At 29.0% G+C, this 25,048-nt stretch overlaps 1 protein-coding gene across 1 annotated transcript in view; it reads left to right on the forward strand.

Moving 5' to 3' along the window:
- Positions 1 to 25,048, forward strand: part of Ufd4 (ubiquitin fusion-degradation 4-like) — a 129,368-nt gene that overhangs the window by 91,758 nt on the left and 12,562 nt on the right. Inside the window, 11 exon segments of the mRNA XM_076503519.1 lie at positions 2,729 to 2,885; positions 3,696 to 3,784; positions 6,264 to 6,394; positions 10,187 to 10,232; positions 14,362 to 14,533; positions 17,113 to 17,195; positions 19,682 to 19,809; positions 20,124 to 20,322; positions 22,696 to 22,833; positions 24,066 to 24,298; positions 24,713 to 24,881. Coding sequence (XP_076359634.1) covers positions 2,729 to 2,885; positions 3,696 to 3,784; positions 6,264 to 6,394; positions 10,187 to 10,232; positions 14,362 to 14,533; positions 17,113 to 17,195; positions 19,682 to 19,809; positions 20,124 to 20,322; positions 22,696 to 22,833; positions 24,066 to 24,298; positions 24,713 to 24,881 — 1,545 coding nt within the window.

The following is a 25,048-nucleotide window of genomic DNA, read 5'->3' on the forward strand; positions in this document are numbered from 1 at the left end:
TTTTTACTTCATTTTTTGTATACATGATATCAACCTTTGTGCTCAATCTGTGAAAATCTATTTCTACTTGCTTCTACTACTAATTACTTTAAAAATTAATTCAAAATTGACCAGTAAGGAATATATTAGTTATTGTTCCATACATTTAGAGAAAATTAAAAGTAATGCATATGTACATATTATGTGGAATGTTTTCTACTTTCAGTTTCTTATTTATGTGAACTTTTACCATCACATACATTCCAGAAGGTATGTTAATCAAATAAAGTGCTATTTTTTATCACATAGACACATCAAGTAATTGGACTAATAACTTTGTAATAGAACAGTTTTATAATACTGAACAAGAACCCACTGATATTAAGAAAGTATAAAATGAATTCAACTGTAATCACAAAAGAGTAAGCAGATATCAAATTTTGTAGTTGGGAAGTTTGAACATTTAAGTTTAACAACACTTAATAAAATTCTTTATAACAGGTATCCATGCTGTTAACTTCTGAAAGTTCTTGGTTTCTGCTACACTAACTTGAATATTTTTTGATTTATTTCTTGATGATATTTTTTGGTGTTTTTCACATTTTGAAAAAAAAAATTATATTGGTCAGAATTTGATTCTTGAGAACTTTTGAGCCAAATGTTGCTAAAAATGTGGCAATTTGACATTCTTTAAGGCCGTTAGAATCAGTTAGTTTAGCAAGTCCTTTTACAAGTCAAATATAACCAATGCTTAGAAACATCATGGGGAAGATATTTCTTTTTCAGTGTATTCTTGATTTTTGGTGTCACCTATCTCATGTAGTCTTTGTGGATTGAATATGGTTAAAACAGTAACAAAAGTTATTAACAGTAACTTTTCTTTAGAAATTAATTCATAATTGACCAATAAAGAATGTGTTACTGATTTTAAGAAGCCCATAGATTTTAAGTTGTAGTGCAACAATCACTTTTGTGTTTTTTAAACTGAATTTTGAAATTAATATTTTTCACTTCATAAACTTGTTCTGACACAAGCAAACCACTTTAAACACATAGATCAGAATAAAAAATTAAAACTATTAAATATCTGATATTTGAATTGTTTTTTTATTATTGTGTGAGCAGTGCCCATATTTTATATATTTTCACTGTCCTATTTTTTCATTATCTGAAATGACTAACAAAGTAAGATATTATTTTACCTCATATGAAACCCGGAAGTAATTATAATTGCTGTTAAAGATGGCATCATAATTATATTGTAAAATTACTGTTTAAAGTGAACTTTTTTGGCATAGTTAATTCATTTAATAGAGATTTAAAAAATTTGGAAATCTACCCAGTTTGAAATTAGTAAGTAATACTGATATTACATTAAACATACAATAAAAGTTACACAGTAATTATGAGTCCTAGACATAATGTTTTCTCTGTTGAGAGACTAATGTTTTTTACATTTTTAGTATGTTTTATATTGGATACGTTGTATCACTCCATAGACATGTCATCTGTTGTTGTTTTTTTTTAATTAGATGGTTTTAATACATGGTGATGTATTTTAAAATTATACTGATATAAAATTTATATGTAAAGCAATTAATATGGATGTTTGCATTAAATTTATATTTGTTTCATTCCATATTAAAAAGATGCCAAGAAATTAAGTTTTATTTGGTTTATTTTGTTGAATATATTACTATACAAATTAAGAACCAAAGTTACTTTGTGCTAGTGTTTAGAAAACATTGGTTTTATTCAAGACATCAATAGTTCAATGCAAAATATTCTTTTCAATTTCTGAGTGACCTAAAGGTTTAGCTCAAAGAGCATAACTGAGCTGAATTAAGATATTAACATACATGCACAAACAGTTTAAACAAAATTATTGCCCACTTTGTAATGCTCAAAAAGTCATTTCAGTTGCTTTGCTGGATAAGTTGTCTCATGGTTTTATCAATTTAACAGACAAAAACAAATTCATACAATATGAAAATATAGAAAATTAAACATAAATATCTCTAGGTTTTGCATTTTCTTTTCTATTTTCATGGCTCTGTCAGTGCTTTTAAAAGCTCTCCTAAGCAAAGCTTATTCTAAAATTGTTTATTTTGGTATTAAATGTTAAAACACAAATGCTTCTGTGCATCTTTAATGGGATTTTATGTTTTGTGACTTGAACTTTTCTTAAACCAACTGACCTCAGACTTTGGACAAGCAATCTTTTATGAGGCATGAGATTGGTTTGTTTGTAAAATATTTACATTTTTTATAATTTTATAATTTGTCTGAGATTAAAGTTTTTACTAAAACTAGGAAAAATCAACAGTACCTATCAGTTCTGGTTTTTATGAGGTAAATCACACTTTCATATCTGCTAGACTGAGGAAATAATCAGTTTGTTTTTTTTCTATAATTTTTTTGAAATAGTTTAGCTCACATTTACAATAGGAAGTAATTAAAAAAAGATTAAATTGAATCATAAAGTAGTTGACACTGATAATCATGCATCTTGTATATGACTTACTATATAACCTTTGTTTTAGACTTTATATTATCATATTATTTAAAATTAGCTCCATACTACTGTGAAGAAAGGGTGGCTTACTTCAAACATCAAATAATTTACAAGTGTTAAATAAAAAATGAAGTATTTACACATTTCTTTTTTGTATTTGAAAATTAACCCTAAAACCCAGAGTTGTTTATTTACAAACTATAAAAAACAACTTAGATATATATTTACTTTTAGGAGGTTGAGGGATATGAGTTCAGGAATGGAAAAAGAAGAAGTTGGGACGATGAATTTGTTTTAAAACGCCAGTTCTCAGCTTTAATTCCAGCATTTGACCCTCGTCCTGGTCGCACAAATATTAATCAAACAACTGATCTTGAAATTCCTCCACCTGGTGAGTTTATGAAATAACTATCCTTTGGTTTTTGAGATTTACTATGATTGTTAATTATTTAACATTTGGTGTATTTTGATTTGTTAATTTATTTTTCAACTCCAAATTTTCAATAACAAAATACATGTTAATTGTTTTTGTAGCATTTTAATATGAAGATGTATTCTAAATTAAGGATATGGAAATGTTTTCAGTGATTTCTTATTTAAAAATTGTTTCATGCAGTTTATCCCTAGTTTGTGATTGTATATGATAAAGAATTCCCTTTTAAATTACTCTTATGTGATGAAATGTTTTCTTTCAGAATAAAGAAAAAGTAACTAATAAATGATTAAACTTTGAACTTTGCGTAATTGTAATTTACTTAAATTTTTCTTTAACACATGGGAGTTTTAAAACTACTCATTTGGTAGAGGGAACTCTTGGCATGGAAATTTAAATCAAATGCTACATAAAGGAAAATATATTCAAAATTTTATTATTATATTAGTATGACAGTCATATGCCCTAAAATTGATTGGTTGATATAATATTTCCACAGTTGTCATTATGAAATGAATCATAGAGTTTAAAATGAACATTTTGTACATTACACTAGCTATATTGTACATGCAAGTGAAATGAAAATCATGCTATAAAATGACTGTGTAGTTCTTCTGCCATGATAGAATTTAGGTGAATTTTTTAACTGTCAATACAGAATTCTTAGTATTTCACTTTTTAATGAAAAATTTTTTCATGTGTAAATATAAAATCTTCATGTTGGGTATATGTGGATGCTTAAAGAGTGATAATACATTTTTTCTTCAGGTGTGGAAGAAAGACGGAATGAAGACTTGAAAGAAATGTCACCGCAGCCATATTTAACCCTCACATTAAAAGGTCCTAACCTTCCTGGGGTAAGTAGCTTTTTTGTTTATACAGAAATACTGACATAATACTCGATTAGACTAAGACATTAGAGTTATTGTAAGTATGAATACTCATAATCAGAAAATATTTGTTTAAAAAACTTCCACAGTTTCATGTGATTGATCTCACCTGTGAAATGTCCTGTAGTGCCATATTGAATCCAAATTCTCCATATTTACAAAGAATAAATAAGTATAAGTCCTTATTGTGTAATATTTTCGTTTAATAATCCCTTAAGTAAAACCTTAACTTTCAGTAAACAATTTATGGTTTTAGTTGTTGGATTAATGTCTTAAAAATTCTTAAACAAGCTCTGCCACAATTTTATACAGTTGTGAAAGTAACTGAAATTGCTTCCATTGAAGCATAAGATATTCTAAAGGTTCAATGCAACTTCAACTTCTCTAACTGGTCAGATGAGAGTGTAATAACCAAAAATAGACAGTTTTTATGTTATATATACACACACACAATCAGGTTGTATGAAAATAGAATGTGTTGAAAGTTTTATTTGCTATCTGTTTATGTCCATTCATTTTATATAAATGTCATTTACTTGTAATAAAGACAAAGAATTGGAATGGAAAGTTAAAAATAAACTAAGTGAAACGATTGACGTGAAATTATACATGAGAAAAAGGATTACAAAACAATCTATAAACATTTAAAAGGTTTGTACATGTTTCCAGTTCTTAAATTTAATCATTTCATTACACTGTATGTTAATGATAATATCTAGAATTAATGATATAACAGAAGAAATAGAACATAAAATAGAAACATTTACTTGAAAAACATTTGATATTCATTTAGGAGGGTCTAGAGATTGTGCAAATGAAATTTAAAAATTATAAGATAATAAATAGCAATTTTATAATTTAAATGAAATTAAAAAATCTTTATTTCAAAGGAGTATTGGAAAGAAAGACTGGACAAAAAAGTACTGCAGAAAAGTTAATTTTTATTAAAACAGAGAAAAAGGCTACTTTTTATTGCTTTAGCAGTCTCAGTTGTATAACTTACATTTTGATGGCTCACCACTTCCCCACAGTTCACCTGCTTTGTTGTTTGGTGCTTTTTGTCTCATCTGCCAATGAGATAGTTCCTGTTAACAGTTGAGGTCCTCCACTAATGGTATCTCCATTCTTTTCTTGCTGTTGGTTGATTTCTTACTAGAATTATATTTTTGTTACTCTGATTGGCAATGAACTGGAAGCTCTATAACACACCACCTTGTACCGTGTCTGTTTTCAAACTTGCCAAATGTAGCACCATTGTCATGATCTTCAGTCTTGCATGCTTCCTTTGCTCTGAGGTCAATTCACAGCTGTTCTGGGTGCATCGGACAGTGGGATTGTAATGAAATAGAAATCATTGACTTTCACGGTATTGAGCTTGTTCTTGACCAGCTCTCTGTTGATTGACTCCTTTTTCTTGGTTGTAAGTCTTAGTTGTCAGAAATGCTATTTCCATAACTGTACAGCTTTTTTAACTTAAATCATACAAGAGAAGTTTTGTACTTATAATTATATTTCAACTTGCAGTAACAAATTAATAAAATTAAGCACTAGATTTGCAAGTAACACCGAAAGTTACAAAAAAATAAAACAAAAACTAACTCTTTATTTGAAATCCTTAGTTACATTTTGTATGAAACCTAAAACTGGATAAATTTACAGTGAAAACCTAATCTAAACACATTGCACATTTTTATGTATACTCAATGCTGGGCATGTTATTAAAAGTAAAGTAGTTCACTGCATGCTACTTGTTCCTTCAGGAACATTATATGTTAGTTAATGGATTAAAAAATAATATATTAATCTCTTTGTTTTACTCGTTCCATTTTCTTTTGTTTTATTCTACAAATATAAATGTTGTGACTACTCCATATATCTGAAAATAATTTTCATTAAATGCATGTTGTTTTGCATGTGTGCTGTTAGCCAGTTCTCAGTGCTAATAAAATTGTTATAGAAGCCATTTTGTAAGCTACTTTCTGATAAAGGTCTTGATAGCTACTTAAAGCAGAATTGTTTATTTATGGATTGTGTGTATGTTGAATTTGTATGTACAAAAACACGTACACACACACACACACACACACACATTAGTAAATATATCTCCAAGAAGAGAAGAAAATAAAAATAAGGAATGCTTACTGGAGTTCATCATTGAATACTCTTTTTAAAATGAGTATAATATGTTTTCTATTATCAGAATACTTTTATTAATTTCTGGTTTTCAAATAGTATTTTTTCCATGCTGTTGGTGATTTTTGTAAAGCTTTGTTAAGTGCTTAAAGTAGTAATTTTCATTCAGTGTGCAGTGTCATAAAGATCATCCAAATTTAACATTGGCAAATTTCATGCAAGTTGCATTGAGAATATTTGGTAACACAATCATACCTGCATTTGTAATAAAGTATTAAAATAATTTATTTGAGGATCTCTTTTTGTTTTTTAGATTCCAGAAAGAGAAGTGGAGTTATCCAATCCTGAATGGACTATATTCCGTGCTGTTCAACATTTAATGCAGTCGTCTGAGTTTGGAAGCAAGCAGGACAAGATTCGTCGTGTTTGGGAACCAACATACATGTGAGTTTACACATTTGTATAAGTAATTTTAAATATACAAACAGACTTGTTGTAGTTTTATCACACTTAAGTCATTGAAAAAACAAAACAATGGTTTGTATTCAGGCTTCATATTTACTTTTGAGACTGTCTTTCATCACATCTCTATCCATGCTAAATCATCATGTGTTAATGAATCTGTGTACCTTTTAAAGTGAAATTCTTGTATTTCCAATTTGCCAGATGGTTTTGTGTCAGTTATGCATAGATTTTATGTAGTATAGTTTTAATTTATTGTCATAAACATTAGCTTTGTTATTTAAATTTGTGCCTAAAAAAAGATGTAATTGAAAAGGATAACAATACTTTTTTGTTCTGAATTTTGTTCTATTACAAAATGTGATACATCTATTCCCAAGCTTTAATTAAAGTCAGGTGGGAAGAAAAATGTATGTATATTTGTCAATAATGTGCTTAGTTTAAATACTATCATAATTTTGAAAGTTGATTTGGGTTTATGGCAAAAAATACTCCACTAGAAAAACTCACAAAAATTTGAAATTAACTCTCAGAAATCAAAGAGTTGAATTATCTTACACAGTTTGTTTTCCATCTTAAATTCAATTTTATAAAATGAAAAATGTGTCTGTTGGATATGATAGAAAGGTACAGCTTTCTGTTTCAGATACAGTGAAATCTTCAGGTTTATTCAGTTTTAAATGCTGATTAACCACAGGACTGTAGATTCTGGATGTTTCTTTCAAAGAAGGGTTTAATGTTCTGTACACTAAAGAGGGAAATATTTTTAAGAAAACAAATTTTAGAATTTTTCCCCAGAACTGTAGTGTCTCTAGAAACTACCTTTTATTTAAAAACACATCTGGTTTCCCAGCAATGACTACTTTTGTTCATTTGATGTTATTTAGCAAATAAAAATGTTTTTATACATGCAGCTAGTAGCAAGATTAACTTTGTCACATATACAGCTACTAGTATAATCATACTTCCTGTCATGTGTACTGTTGTTTAGTTGGTGTTGTTAGTATTGGACATTAAGTGTATAGCTAGCAACAAATGATTCCTTTTTCACAGTAGTTTAGTTGATGTTACTCAGGTCTTATTTGTACAGATTGTAGCAAAATTATACCTCCTTACTTCATTTATGATAGTGTAGTTGGTGTTACTCTTGGGCCTTGTACATATAGCTGGTAGCAAGATAACACCTTCTGCTTCATATACTGCTGTTAAAGTGGTATTATTGTGGTGCTCTATATGTGACATTAGACAAAGAGTAACAAAATTTTGTTAAAGGTTAAGCTCCTGTACCTAATAGGTTTCATAAACATGTCAACATCTTGAACCAGAAAGTCATGACTTGTATTGTTGAAGTGAAATAGGTCCATCATTAAACTGTGAGTGTTTGATGGTTATTAGAAAACATGGTGAACATGATGGCATTTTCAGTCTAAAGGAAGCTTGTTTATGGTTCACATTAAATTCAGAAACTAGAAAGTGGGCCAATATGCAGGCCTATACACTTGTTTCTGTGAAGGTTTTCTCTTACAATATATCCTTCATTTTTATATAAAAAGTACATCTATAGTAGGGTTGTGTGTACGTACAGAAAAAAATTTCCTTTATTTAGGTAGATTAGATTTAATTTATTTGGAAGAATTCTAAAATTTCTTCTCATTTCTCAGCATAATAGAATAATTTTCTAGAGATTATCAGTAAGAAATCACATTTTTATGAGCATCCTGTTGATTTTCATCTTTTAATGGTGCATTGTTTATCACATTTAATGTGGAAGTAAAAGTAGTAAATGTAATCGTTTTCCAGTTACTCATTCGAGTGACACTTTATTTTATACCTATAAACATGTGTAAAAATAATTATTTAATGTTCTTAAACTTAAAAGCTGTGATTTGGAAAGAAACTGCAGATTAAGTTCTTAACATAGGAAGGTGAAAATGCTTTTTTATTACAATAATTTTTACAGAATTTGTGTTGTGGGTTTTTTTTTAAAATAAGTAATGAGGTTTAAATCTAACCAAGTGAGCAATAAAAAAGACAAATTTAGGTTGGTTGAAAGCTTTAGTGAATGATGAGATGAAAAAAAATGACATTTGTATTATCATTTACCAATATATAGAATCCGTTACTCTTGAAGCAGCTGATTGCAGTTGGAATTATAACACTGCTCTTAAAAATTACCAAGTCACATGATAGAGCTCAAAAGAGTGTATTTGAGATGTGGTTATGTATGGTTATGCACATTAATTGGTTTATGAAAAATGAAATTATCTTTCTGAACACACTATTGGTCATTAGAAAAATAGGTTACAACAAGTATTGGTTAAGCATAAGAAAAAGTGACTAAAAATACTAACGTACAAATATATTGAGTCTAAAATACATAAAGTTGACATGAATATAATTTAAAGGTGAAAAGTAAGTTGTTAATATAGGATGTTTTTTAAGTATACTGAGAACAACTTTATCTTGAAGTTTAGTTTTACAAAAATTAAGAAATTGTTTGAAGGCTTTAATAGTATTTCATTTTATATAGAATATATCTAATCAATGAAAATGAAACTAAATTTTAGAAAGAAAGTTATTTTAATCTTTGTTTTATTGTTACTTTGAACAGTAAGAACATTGTGTTTAATCCATGCCCTACATAATACACACTTGTGTCACTTTAGTTCTTCTAGCTTTGGATATATGTACAGTGAAGCGCCATTAAGCTACGGACCAGTAAACCACGAAATCGCTTAAGTCGCTGTTGCAAGTCTTGTGAGCGAGGATTATCGCGGCTCACCGCTAATTTAAGAACGTGTAAAAACGCGGCTTACGAAATTAATCGTGGCTTTATAACTTCAAGGGGGTATTTAAAAAGGATTTGCTTTAATTTGGGAAATAAATAAAATATATTACAATAGAAATCGAGCGTTATTCTACCTTATCCGCTCTCCATGTCAGCTTTATGGAGGTCACCATTGTTATCGAATCACACCTCTCCATACATTAAAGTTAATCCGCGGTAAATCCGTGAAAAAAGTGATCAATAATTGAAGTATTATTTTTAATTTGATAATCCGACATAATGATCACGCAATGGCCCAGACGAGGCTCCTCGGCGGAGCTGTTGGCTACTTCGGCTTTTCAGTCACAAAGGTTTAAGCAGTGGTTAAGCAGGTTGACCTCCCAAATACCACGGCTTAACGGCGCTCCACTGTAGTTTGTTTTTTTCTTTATGATGATTTCAACTTGACTATAAATAAGAGCCTGCAATATGGAGAAACTTACTAATCTTGTAAGGATACTATATATCAATAAATATAAAGATGACTTTTTCCCCATCTAATATTTTCATTAAACTTGGTAATGTTAGCTGCAAGTGTTAAATAAAGTTCTCTAATATTAAATTTATTAGTCAGTTTTAACACTGTGAACTTGTAAAACCAAAACTTTTAATTAAGGCTGTTTTATATGTTCTGTGAGAAAATGAAATTCTTTAAAAGTGTACTGTAGTCATGTTAACTCACAAGATAACAAATATGAAAAAAAACTATGAAAACTGACACATCACCAAGTTTAAAGTAAAAGTTACAATAGGGCTTCCTTGTGAATCTTATTTTCATTTATTCATGCTTCATTCAAGGTACAAGTTTTTAAAAAAACAAACAAACAATTTAATGTGATAAAAAGTGTTGGGGTTGTGAAAAACATCTTTTTTTTTTTTTTTTGGAATTTTGTGGTTTCCCTATAGTGTGAGATCACTGTGTTGTTTTTTGTTTTTTTTCCTCCTAGAATTGTTTATCGCCAAGCAACCACCAATGAAAGCAAAGTTAATAAGGTATGTATTTCATTGTTTTCTTACTATCAGCATTCCAAATATTCAATTTCTTGAAGAGTATCATTGTATCTGATATCATTTTGTTCCATGGTTCATGATAAACCCATACTGTAAAGTAGTTGCATTGTACATTTATCCACCAGTATTTATGATATATAAAATTAAACAAGTTAATATAAATTCTGATTGTAGTGTTACATCTGAAAATGTAGTGTATCATTGCAACCAATTGATTAACCCTGTGACTACAATGTTATACACTTAGTATAACCTTATGCTGCTAGCATTATATTTCATATAAGAAAATAAAACTTGTGGATGAAATTGTTTGAAATTTGATAAGAACAATTCTAAAATTATGTAGTTTCAGAAAAATATTTCATTTTGATTTTTCTACTGTTTACAATAAAAAATTCGTTATTTAATGCAAGTTTTTGCACTTTGAATCTTAATAGTTGACCTGGATAGTGATTTACATTTTAAGTATAAAAATACCATTTATTACCTTACAGTTTCACATTCACTTGCATAATTTCTAAACCTCCTAAATGAGTATCAAAACTTTTTTTAAGGTAAATATATTTTATTTTTCATTTTGTTATATCTCTAACTGTACATTGATGATAATAGTTTGAATTAGTATATCACTAACTCTTAATTGTTATCATCAATATACAGTGCAATAAAATGTTTAAAATTAACAAATGAAAATACACATTTACCTTCAAAGAAGTCTTAAAATATCTTCCATGGTCCACATGCAAAATTTCAGATCTTTACCTTTTTTATGCATAGTTTAATCTTAATGCTTTATTTTTCTCTCCTGTTATTTATCATTCATTACACTGCACAACAGTTTTTTTGAAAAGTTTTTGCTGATTGTGACAAGTACCTGGTGGGTATGCACAAATATAGTTTTGGTTTTGATTCATCATGTACGAACTCTGAGAAATAGACAGTTAACTGTTTACTGGCAATAACGTATTTAATTGCGTTAATGTTTCTAATACGCTATTAAATTCAACATAATTAAAAGTGTTTTGCTCCTGATTTTCGTTTGTATTCAATGTCCAGTGCATCATGTTGCAGCGTTTAACAGTAGTCAACAAGCATTGACAGATTCCAGTTGCCCTGATATCATTTTTCCATTGTAGCAATGTCCTGGAGAAACCTTTCACCATGTTCATCATTGACAGCACCGAGATTTACAGGAAAGAAGTCCAAGTGTGAGTGGAGGAAATGAATCTTGAGTGACATATTGCATTTCATTGTTTTGTATGCTTTGAGAAATTTGTCTACTGGCTGAATGTAATGTGGGACTCTGTCATTGCCAAGAAAATTGTCAATAGTGTCTTTAAAGGCTTTCCAGGCAATGTTTTCCGGCCCAGCTAACAGATCTTTGAACCGTTCATCACTCATAACATGTCTTATCTGAGGGCCAACAAAAATGTCTTCTTTGATCTTGGCATCAGTTATTCTTGGGAACATCTGTCTTATATAATAACGAAACCTTTGCCTTCTTTGTTCATTGCTTTCACAAAATTCTTCATTAGTCCCAAATTTATGTGAACAGGAGGCAAAAAAATCTTTGCCAGGTCGACAAGCAGTTTGTGCACCACATTTTTCTGTCCTAGAACTAACTTTTTACGGAGTAGCCAGCTCTGTCTAGAATAATGTGACTCTTTGGCACGACTGTCCCTTTCAAGATTAAACAACAGTACTTTGTATGGCTGAGTTGCAGTCATAGTAACAGAGCAATGACTTTCAGATCCCCACAGATATTCCAGTTGTACTTACTGTACTGGATGTGCTTCAGCAACATTTCTGTGTTCTTGTAAGTTTCTTTCATGTGTGCTGCATAGCCAACAGGTATTGAAGGGTGAACGTTGTCATTGTGTAACAGAACAACTTTGAGGCTTAACATTGATGAATCAATCAAGAGATGCCACTCTTGTGGGTCATGGTCACAACCCAAAGCAGAGAACAATCCTTCAATGTCAACACAGAAACAGAAACTGTCAACTTGTGCAAAGAATTTGGTTATATCGTCATGGCAGCTTCAAAAAGCAGAAATTTTTGTACCTGGTTAGAGCAAACACCATTCCTGCAGTCTCAAACCCAGCAATTCAGCTTTTGCTTTTGACAGACCCAAATCTCTGACCAGATCATCATTTAATTCTGATTGTGTTATGAGATGTGGATTGCCTGAGGTGCACTGTTCAAAATCCAGATCAATGTCACTGCCAGTTCCCTGCATTGCAGTTTCTTCATCTGGTTTGTCTAAGGTCCATTCCTCTGGTGGTTCTGGAATTGGAAGACTGTTGTCATGTGGCACAGGTCTCATTGCTGAAGGCAGATTGTCTTTTCGAGTTTGAGCCAAGCTCTCGGTCTTCTGGTCTTGATCACCAATTTTACACAGAAACGAAGTCAATCAGCATTCTGGACATATATATTGGAAAAACATGACAAAATTGAAGAATCATCAATGTCTAAACATCTAACTTACTTGTTACAGATGGGCAATGCTATTTGGATGTGAGGTTTTTAATCCAATGCAATCAGCAGCCAAAATAGTGTCAAGTCTATAAAGAACACCCAACAGTGTTCATGCTCAGACTGCAAAACTTTGTTGTATGGTGTTATTTATGTTGTCACACCCAGAATGATATAAACATTAATGGTTTATTTTCCTCTCCTGTTCTTTATCATTGATTATTTGTTGTCACACCCAGAATGATATAAACATTAATGGTTTATTTTTCTCTCCTGTTCTTTATCATTGATTATTTATGTTGATACATACAGAATGATATGAATATTAATGGTTTATTTTCCTCTCCTGTTCTTTATCATTGATTATTTGTTGTCACACCCAGAATGATATAAACATTAATGGTTTATTTTCCTCTCCTGTTCTTTATCATTGATTATTTATGTTGATACATACAGAATGATATGAATAGCATAGATACTTTTGTCTCTTGCAAAAAAAATTTTTCTTCTGCCTGGTAGTATATTTTTCATATATGAATCTTAGAACACAAATCAGACATAATTAACTGAAATGTAAAAGTAAAACTTAAATGCAGTTTAACTGTCAATCAAACTGATATGTATAAAACAAGAGGAAATAGTGAAGCATTGTTTCAAGAGTAATTTGTGGGTTACATGCTCTTTTATCCTGGAAGATTTAAGCAGCAAGTTCTTTCTCTTGTTTATAAGCTCACCATTCATGTTTAGAAAAAGACTGTTACTAGGCCACAGATTACTTTGAAATGTGAGGGGTGTCATTTACCAGAAAAGAGTAAGTGATAAACTAATTCTTGGAATGACACCTCTCTAAAATTAAACTGTCTAAACTTTGAACTAGTACTTGTGGGAACTTGTCTAGACTGTCATAGAAGTACTAAGACAAACTTGAACAGAAACATAAGCAACCAAATCTAAGATACATCAACTTCACATACATCACATGACAAAGAACTAATGGTTCAATTTTTTCAGAGGTTTATTTTGAAATAAAGAAATAGTAATGTAGACAATATAAAACTTTGGATTATGATGTGCTTGATAGTGTCAATACTCTGTACTGAAAACTTTAATATAGTGTTATTTGATAGATTGAAACTTTCTGTTGTGTATAAATAATATCATATAAAACATCAAAGTTATGAAAGAGGATGTGATATGTAGGTATGGAAAAATTGTCTGATTTTCTAATATATGACTTCAGAAACAAATAAGGTTGAAGAGTATAAACATCTTGATTTGTAATTTTAATTAATTAGCAAGTTACATTAAATTTCATATTCAGAGAGGGTTGGTAAATAAATTAGAGAAGGAAGAAAATGAAGAGAACAAATGTGTTTTGATTAAATTTTGAATGTATCTCCAGAAGATTATGAAGTGCACATTCTGACCTACTCTTCGTGTAAGAGTTAAGTACGTTCCACTTATTACATTATATAAACAATAATTTTAATTTTATGATTAAGTAGCACAAAGTTATTAAATAAATAATTAATGCTTTTTTAAAGTTAGAAAAATAGGCTAGAACCATATAAAAATAAAAGTTTTCAGCTTCACCAAGAGTTATGTTTAATATAAGTTTAACAAATTAATTTGGCAGATTCATATCAAGAAACCAGGTTTGTTGAACGGGCCAGGGGGTAATGATCTTTCTAAGATTCTTCCATGTGTAGCACTGGATTCTACTGGATGCTCTGTGGATGAAGTTTTACAGCTGTTGTGGCTATTTAATAGTATGTGTAAAGCAAAGGGACAGAAAAACTCCCAAGGAGGTTAGTGGATGTATTTATTCAGTGATCTATAAATTTATTCTTCTTGAAATGTATCAGCTCAAATTTTTGTATGCATATTATAGTATTTTAGGAAATTTTATATATTTGTGTTTGTAAAACAAACTGATGCATTGCTAAGGTTTGAATACTACATGTTTTATATATATATATTGTAGTTACCTGTATATTAAAAAAAAAAGGTATTTGATATATCACTCTTGCATTCTTTACGGTAAGGGATTAATCTCGTTGAACAATGTATGCTTTGATTTTTTTATACTATCACTGTAACTTAACTAGTACATGAAGTAAAGATCATTTTTGAGTAGCTGAAACTCTACTTTATTTGGTCAAGATTAGCATCATTAAACTAAAAAGTAGTACTTTTCTATCATGTGTATGCTTGAAGAATGTTTACTGTAATTCAGATAATGAAAGTATTCAATCACCGTTAAAAAACTTTAGAATTTAAATCTGAAACCAGAATAAAAAAACACAACAAAACTGTGAATGGGATTACAAATTACCTTGTGTAAAATGGAATATGTTAAATTAATAACCTTTGTTTAATAGTTATGGTTTTTCAAAGAATCAAAAACCTATCAATAATTTACTTATAAATGGTTAAATAAAATAGTTTTAGTTATTGCAGAAAATTCAATTTTTCAAGGTTATTGCCAAAATTTATTACTTGTAGCAATATATGTATGTGTGCATTTTTATATAGATTATAATTTTTCTTTAATGGTTTTAGTAGGTTTAATTTCCTTTTTTTAAAAGTGGTACATTGTCTCACCAACTTTGCTTTGTTAACTCAAAAAGTCAAATTATTGGTATTGAAGAGGAAGCGATTACTTTGAAATATGTATGTAGTTGTACCTGTTAGTATTTTCCAGTGATCACAATTTTCAACATCACTTTATGGAACTGAGACTTTCTATATAAACTTTCATATTTGCTCTTTAAAATCAGCAAAGCTTGGAATTTAAATGTGTGATATAAACTATACAGTTCAATACATTTTGTAACAGTTGAAGTTTTAGTGTTAAACTGACTGAGCTGTGACAGTTTTAGTAAATAATGTTTAGATATAAGGGTTTAGACAGTAATTTTTGTTAAAAGTGATCACAAAATTCTCTCTAAACCATTGTATCCAAACACTTTATTTTACTAAGAAATTGTAGTTGTACATCATATTACAGAATTGTTCCCTACTTTTTGTTCAGTGTTTGACATGAATTTAAGATTATGCTAGTTCTCATTACTAATTCTGCCAGGTAAATTATTGTGTGATATTTAGTTTATTGTTTTTATTTCATCTTGTTTTGTTTCATTGATATGGTTTTGTAAAATCTTTTAACATTTCATAATTTTCAGTAAAATTAAAATTGTTGCTTGTTTTTAAACTCTTTCACCTGGAAGTATAAGAATTTTACAAATGTCATATGTTGGTAAATGAGATATTGTACTGAATGTCATGTTAGTAGCTTGTATATTTTTATTTAAGGTCAACATATATTAATATTATTGTAAGAATATTCTTTGGTATGTTTTAAATACTAAGCATTTAATTATATACTGTGTAATTGTTGGGTTAGTGATATACCACTACACATTAATATTTAGAATTTCAGGTGTGAAAATACATCAATCTTTGGTCTCATTCTGACATTAAGCATTTTCTTATATGTTGTACAGTTGTTGGGTTAGTGATAAAAAGTACCTTTGTAACAGTGCACAGTAATGTGGAAGGTTAGGGTAGAATAATATATGTATATATCAGTGCTGTAGATTTTGAGACCAGCCTATAAAAGGTCTTGATCTCAACCCTACAGATCTCATTCTCAATGTTTCAGAGATTTTGAGAATTTGACTGGTTAAATTTAAAAGTTTTAACAGTATTAGACCATTCACCTACCCAGGGTTATTGGGCATTAAGTATTGATTATGTAGCAGCTCATATGAGCTTCTAATGCATTGTAGCATTAGAAATGTTTTACTAGTGCAATTCCATGTTAGTTGGTACTACACTTTTACAGTATTGTTTATAGCACCTCCATTATTTTTTGTTTACCTTACCAACCACCGTAGTGCCTGTATGCCAATCCATGTTCATAACACTCACTACTTCAAAACTAACTGATACCATATGTTGCATTATGCATAAGCTTACTACAAGTTTGTATGAACTTCATCTGGTGCATATATTTGTCAAATGTTAGCAAATATCCCTGATTTCCAACATGTTTGGTAGATTTGCTATGATCATATTTGGCTTCATAGACCATAAAGATTTTACTAACACCAATACTGCTTTTAGTTGTATTTGCTGACCTTTTTAATTTTTTTTATTCATTTAAATGTTTTTTCATTGCTGTTGTTTTTTTCAATCTTAAACCCTGGGGTCTCAGTCTTGGATATTGAAGTCATGACACCAACAGATATATTTCACCATGTTAAAGCCAAAAAAAAAGTTGAATGAAGACTTCAAAACTTTTCAATTTGCTAAAAAATATTATGACATGTTTGATATTTTTGGTACATTTCTTGATTTTAATTACTTTGTTTTTGTCATTCAGACCAAGAAGGTAATGAATTTTATGTTCCTCAAGATGAATTTCTCAGTAAGAAGCTAACAAATAAGCTTCTTCAACAGATTCAGGTATGTGAACAAATTTGAGAAATTCTACATCTCTCATATGTGTGTGTTTTGTTGAGGGGTAAATACTTTTCTTCTATATAATAATAATAAAACTATATTTCTGTACCTGATAACTTATTATGAATAAACAACTAGCATACTGTGCAGGTTTTATTATCTATATAATAATAATAATAAAACTATATTTCTGTACCTGATAACTTAATACGAATAAACAATTAGCATACTGTGCAGGTTTTATTATCTATATAATAATAATAAAACTATATTTCTGTACTTGATAACTTAATATGAATAAACAACTAGCATACTGTGCAGGTTTTATTATCTATATAATAATAATAAAACTATATTTCTGTACCTGATAAATTAATATGAATAAACAACTAGCATACTGTGCAGGTTTTATTATCTATATAATAATAATAAAACTATATTTCTGTACCTGATAACTTAATATGAATAAACAACTAGCATACTGTGCAGGTTTTATTATCTATATAATAATAATAAAACTATATTTCTGTACCTGATAACTTAATATAAACAAACAACTAGCATACTGTGCAGGTTTTATTATCTATATAATAATAATAAAACTATATTTCTGTACCTGATAACTTAATATAAACAAACAACTAGCATACTGTGCAGGTTTTATTATCTATATAATAATAATAATAATAAAACTATATTTCTGTACCTGATAACTTAATATGAATAAACAACTAGCATACTGTGCAGGTTTTATTATCTATATAATAATAATAAAACTATATTTCTGTACCTGATAAATTAATATGAATAAACAACTAGCATACTGTGCAGGTTTTATTATCTATATAATAATAATAAAACTATATTTCTGTACCTGATAACTTAATATGAATAAACAACTAGCATACTCTGCAGGTTTTATTATCTATATAATAATAATAAAACTATATTTCTGTACCTGATAACTTAATATAAACAAACAACTAGCATACTGTGCAGGTTTTATTATCTATATAATAATAATAATAAAACTATATTTCTGTACCTGATAACTTATTATGAATAAACAACTAGCATACTGTGCAGGTTTTATTATCTATATAATAATAATAAAACTATATTTCTGTACCTGATAACTTAATACGAATAAACAACTAGCATACTGTGCAGGTTTTATTATCTATATAATAATAATAAAACTATATTTCTGTACCTGATAACTTAATATAAACAAACAACTAGCATACTGTGCAGGTTTTATTATCTATATAATAATAATAAAACTATATTTCTGTACCTGATAACTTAATATAAACAAACAACTAGCATACTGTGCAGGTTTTATTATCTATATAATAATAATAATAAAACTATATTTCTGTACCTGATAACTTAATATGAATAAACAACTAGCATACTGTGCAGGTTTTATTATCTATATAATAATAATAAAACTATATTTCTGTACCTGATAACTTAATATAAACAAACAACTAGCATACTGTGCAGGTTTTATTATCTATATAATAATAATAAAACTATATTTCTGTACCTGATAACTTAATATGAATAAACAACTAGCATACTGTGCAGGTTTTATTATCTATATAATAATAATAATAATAAAACTATATTTCTGTACTTGATAACTTATGAATAAACAACTAGCATACTGTGCAGGTTTTATTATCTATATAATAATAATAAAACTATATTTCTGTACCTGATAACTTAATATGAATAAACAACTAGCATGCTGTGCAGGTTTTATTATCTATATAATAATAATAAAACTATATTTCTGTACTTGATAACTTAATATGAATAAACAACTAGCATACTGTGCAGGTTTTATTAGTTTCCCATGAGCTGCTGAAATATAAACATCTCTTGTGAAATACTGTTTTTTTTTATTCAGATTTGGCAAGTATGTTTATCTTTTATAGTTTAGATCAGCATATCATGTAAATTAAAAGGTGTGTGAATGCATAATGTCAAAGGATTTTGTTTCATTACTCATCAGTAACTCTTTGTTTTTTAAACAGTATCATTAATTGTATGCATACCTGTTTTTATTATAATATGGGAAGGGCATACCCAGTTGATGGATAATTCAATTTAGCAAGTCTCTATTTTTAGATATCTAAAAGTGTTAACTTTGTTTATTGTAAATAATCAAATTTTATTTCAACTTCAACTTTATTATCTTTCATGTTTAAGAGTTGTAACTTTTAACTTCAATAAATATCTTTTATGTGTTTATTGTTACTACAAAATCGTGGTTATCTACTTTAGTTTTGGTTTCTTTTATACTTGTAGCTAAATGTTTACTAATTTCATTTGTGTCACAGTAGGTACCATAATATATTCAAGTAGTTTTATTTTAATAATGATTAAACATATATATGCTCTAACAAACAGAGAAGCAATTTGTTTTTAAAATTTAAACAAGAAAATATTTCATGAATCCATGGTGTTTGTATAAACAGGATCCACTGGTTCTTTCTTCTGGTGCTGTTCCTGATTGGTGTGAGTATGTAACATACAATTGTCCCATGCTATTTCCTTTTGAAACAAGACAACTTTATTTCACCTGTACAGCTTTTGGTGCCTCAAGGTAAGTGTGAGAAAATTGAAAGAACAAATAATAATAATAATGGTTCAATTAGTTGGAATTGGTATTTGTAAAATAGCAATATAACTTGTTTAAAAATATTCAATGTTGTAAATTCTAAATTTTATAAGTCTTGTCATATTTAATATTTGGTAATATGTAATTTTGTTGATGCATTATTAATCCATTATATATGTGTTTTGTTTTTAACTTTGATTATAGAACTGAACACCATATTTTTAATATTCTATAAATTGAGTTAGTTTTAGAAATTTTTTCTTGAATGTACAATATAAAACACTGATACATTTCTTCAGGTCAATTGTTTGGCTCCAGAATCAAAGAGATGCAACCGTTGAGAGGAATCGAGGCCCATCCCCAAGACGTGATGACCCTCATGAATTTAGAGTAGGGAGATTAAAACATGAACGAGTTAAGATGCCTAGAGGAGACTTATTGTTAGACTGGGCTATGCAAGTTATCAAAGTACATGCTGAGAGGAAAAGTATCCTAGAGGTATGCTAATCCTCATGCTCTGTTTGCCATTTAATATCCTAAGTGCTCAAATAGACATGTAAAGGTTTTGAACTAATTTTACTTTAAAGTTGTACTAACTCACTACCTTTTCCATAAAAAGAAATTTGAATACTTTTTTTTTGTTCCTTTTTGTTATCTTAATACTGTGATGTTTTTCAAATTTATTTCTTAAGGACTATATATGGCTTTGTGGTAACTTTGTTGGAATACCATCCAAAGGTCCATAGTTCTTGTTCTGAATCTGTATTGAAAAAAGTAAATAAATGAAAGGGTCAACACAGAAGCCATGTGTTTGTTGATAGAGTTGGATTTCAATCATAACACTATGCAACACAAATTTTGATCCTGGATAGTATGCATTATTTCTTAATTGCTAATGTTGTAAATACAGAAAATGACCATTATTCCCTTCAAACTTTGCTTTTGACCTGGATAGTGAAATTTAGAAATTAACCTATTTTCTATGTAAAAATAGGCAAATATACACATTTTCAGTTAAATGAGGTCTGAATAAAACAACATATGAATCAAGATTTACATGTATTTACACTAAAGTTATACAAAAATGTTTATAAGTGAGTAGTTTTTTAAGATTTGTAACCGTAATGTAAACCACTTTCACATATCAGCCCTGAAATATAATCTCCCATCATGTTTTCGTTATATGCTTCTTGGTCACAAAAGCAAAGTTTGAGGAGAAAAATAGGTCTTTTCAATTTACTTTAGGCATAAGCAATTGGGAAATAACACTTTTTGCCCAGGAACAAGAAAAAGTAAAAATTTTGTTACATAGTGTTATTATTAACAAATAGACAGATAAGATTTTATTCATGAAGTGAAAAATGCAGTTGAAATTACACTATTGAATTACATTACCTACATTTTTATTTAGTAAAAACACTTACACAAAGAATGACTTTATTTTAATTACAAGGTACTTATGATAGTTAATAAAAACTTTACCAATTATTGAGAAAATACATTAAGAGATCTCAGAGTTACAGTATGTATTGTTGCACAAGAGAATTTCCCTATACAATGTCCTGTAAGTTACATCAGCCCATTGTAAAAGATTTCAGCAAACAGTATTACCTTGACATTTCTTATAATAGTTCACTTTCCACTTTATGAATGATTTTGATCTCTGCAAGAGGTCATCTTGTATCATCACAAATTTTCTTATCAAATGTAAACATTGTACTGTGTCTTGGTTTAGCACTAATGTTTTCACTGTCTTGTATAGTATTTATTACACACGACAAGAATCTTTACAGTTTTTACACATGAAATGTGTAATAGGCTTTTTAAAAACTGTTAAAAAGACAGTTATTTTAACAAAAAAAAGTGGTTTTTGTGGAACAGTTTTGTGAAAAGTTGTATGGATAAACCTTTAGAACAATATTAGTTATATTTTCAGCTTGTTACAGGTTTTGCACTACATTGCATACATAATTTTTCATGTACAACAAGTTTAGGGTTAAAAATTAACTTACTCCTAAATTGTGGTACTTGAAGATGTCTGTCATATTAAATCAAAGGCTGGTATATAAATCTTTAAAAAATCCAGAAGAAACTGTGTATGGAAAGATCAGTCAGATGTGTGAACAATTGGTTAGTTGAATGTAAATGATTACTGAGGCTCACAAATTATTGATTAGCATGTTCTATTCCTTGTCCAGCTTTTTCCACCATCTAACAATGTAACAAAAATATGCAAGTTGCTCAGCTCAAATATTTTACATTTTTCTGTTTATATAATAGGAAGAAGACAACTAACACACAGTTTTTATATGTTTGAAAACCAGTTGTTTAAATTAATGAGCACTTACGTCTTAACACATTTTGTGTATAAAGAATTGAATAAAAAATAAGCATTACAAATATTTAACACTGCAGAAAAGGTACGTCCATTTATGTCTGATAGTATAAATGGTAGAAATTAATTTATGTAGAAGTTGTTATAAATAAGGTGTTACTTCATACATTACTGACAGATCTTTGTGCAAATTCAACGACATTTTTAAATGTAATCTAAGCAAACTTTGGTTCAGACATGATAGACTTGGAGTAAGATTGGATGCTTGATCTTTTGCCTTTTTCCTACTGCAGTTCTGAAGCTAATTGAGGAAACTAATATATGAAACATGAATCAAACAACTGAATATATCTTATCAACAGATGATTTGAAAAACTAAGATCTAAAGGAAGAAATAAGAACACTGCCATGGCATAGTATATCAATAACAATAGCTTCTCTTTACGTATGTTTCTATTCATTCCAAAGTTTGTACTTACTTACTGTAATTAATTTTCATTGATAATTTCAACTACAGTGTTTTTTGTTCTTTTTAGGTTGAGTTTAGGGATGAAGAAGGAACAGGTCTAGGACCTACTCTAGAATTTTATGCATTAGTAGCTGCAGAACTACAGCGAAGGGATCTTGGTTTGTGGCTGTGTGAAGATGATCTTCCACATCCTGCTGATCAAATGGTATTAAAGTAACTTTAGGTATCCTCAAGTAAAACCTTTTTCTGGAAATTAATGAAAAGAAGTAATTGATTTCCAGTAGGTTTTGCAATAACAATTTTACACATTGTAACACTTTTTGATGGAAGCTAGTAGGCATAGAATGTTTTATATATTATTCCAGTTAATAAAAATCACTATTTCATTGGATTATAATTAGCTGATACAGATTTTTTATTTATTGTGTTTCCTATTTAAAGTCCATTTTAAAAATCAGTTTGTAAATATATTGGTAATTGGAAACAAATTAGAGCTAGTCTGTTATAAAGTGACCTTAGTTTAAAGTGGTACACTTGAACTGAAAATCTCATCTTAGATGCAACTTTTCTAGGAAGTAAAAGCAGATTATTAGATTACATATGTAATATTTGTGTCAGGTAAGAGTTGTACAGTAGCACCCAAAAAACCATGAGTTTTTAGTCAGTATAATAGTTAAATGCTGCATATATACCACCCAATACTACTGTAAGAACCCTGGAGTTACAATCACCTTATCAACTGTTATTACCTCACACATACTACTCAGTAGTATCCTAACTTACAATCATTTAAATATATTAAAAACAAAAAAAAAGAAAACTATCATATAAATGTAACTTTCAGATTTTGTGTTGGTGGCAATATGGGTAATAGATTGAAAATGTACATTTTACCTACTCACAGCTCATTGGATTAAATTTAATTTTGACACTTTTTGTTATAGTGTCTAATTGGGTTTAACTAATACATAAAGATGCAAATACTACCAAAAGGAGAACATTGTTTGGGTATTTTGATAGTATAATAATGTTTAAATCGGTGCATATTAGTAACTTGAACTTTTTCTAGTGTCTGGATATCTAGCAGGTGCTTTATTAGTTTTTATGGTTTAGTTTGAATAATTGTGGGAAATTTAAATACAGAAATTACATGTAGTTTCCTTTTTTTATTTTATTTTTTCTGTGGGAATTACAAGAAATTGCTAACAAGTTAACTTGTTACCACTAGAAGGTGTTTAGTAGAATTTATAGAGAAGCTTAAAAATGTGAATGATACAAAACCTTGTTATATGTTTCCTTAAAAAATATGAGTAACAGTATAATAATTTATTTAATAAAAATAGAGACCAGGAATATTTTTTTCATTGTTACATTTATTTGCATTTTGTAATATAATGATTTTGAACATTCTCTAAAACAATGCTATAACACATTTAGGAAAAAGAAGGAATGAAACCACCAGGGTTTTATGTGCAGAGCCAAACAGGTTTGTTCCTAGCTCCACTTCCTCAAAGTTCAGAAGACATAGACAGGGTTGAGAAGATCTTTCATTTCTTGGGAATATTTTTAGCTAAGGCTCTACAAGATAACAGATTGGTAGATCTCCCTTTGTCTCGATCATTTCTTAAGCTCATGTGTCATGGAGATAGTTCTCCCAAATTTTTTGAGAGGTAGGTTTGTAGTCTTGTGTGTTTTATTTATTATAAAATAGCCAGAGTTTATTCCTAGATGGGGTGGTTTCAGTAAAATTACATTAAAAGAAATATGTGAAATCTTAGTTCCAATAAAGTGTATCACAAGAAATGTGTTAATGTATCATGCTTTTTTTCTGATTTCATTTTGTGAAAGTGGGTGAAAATGTAGGCTTGGCTTTGTCTGCAAACCTGTGGAGAACAAAATTAATTTTTGTTTGTTTTTAGATTCTGTATAATGTCTTTTTGCTTTAAGTAATATATAAAAATCCAGAAAATACCATACAGCAATTTGTGAAGCTTTCTGATATCAGGGAATGGTTGCTGTAAACTTGGATATATATTTGTCTGTGTTACTAATACTTAAATTCTTTTTCTGCTCTTAAACTAAAGACAGCTTAGGTCCTCCCAATTGGAATATACACCTACTCCAACTGATGAGGATATTTTTGTACATTCTGATGAAGAAGTAGTTAAGAAACCTAAGCTCAAATTTGAAATAACTGAAAGTGATCCAAGGGCATGGTTCAAAGGTGTGTTGGATCAAGATGACTTGCTAGAGGTGAGGAATTACTTCTGAGTTAGTAAAAACTAATGTTTTTTTGGATAATTGTACCTCAAGTTTCTAAAAGCTGTTGATTTTGTTTTCATTGCATCAGATAATGCAAACAGAATGAAATAAATCATACTTAAATTTTCTAAAGACAGTTAAAATATAAAAATGTTTGA

Source organism: Tachypleus tridentatus, chromosome 6 (assembly GCF_004210375.1).
Source record: "Tachypleus tridentatus isolate NWPU-2018 chromosome 6, ASM421037v1, whole genome shotgun sequence".
Classification (NCBI taxonomy): domain Eukaryota; kingdom Metazoa; phylum Arthropoda; class Merostomata; order Xiphosura; family Limulidae; genus Tachypleus; species Tachypleus tridentatus.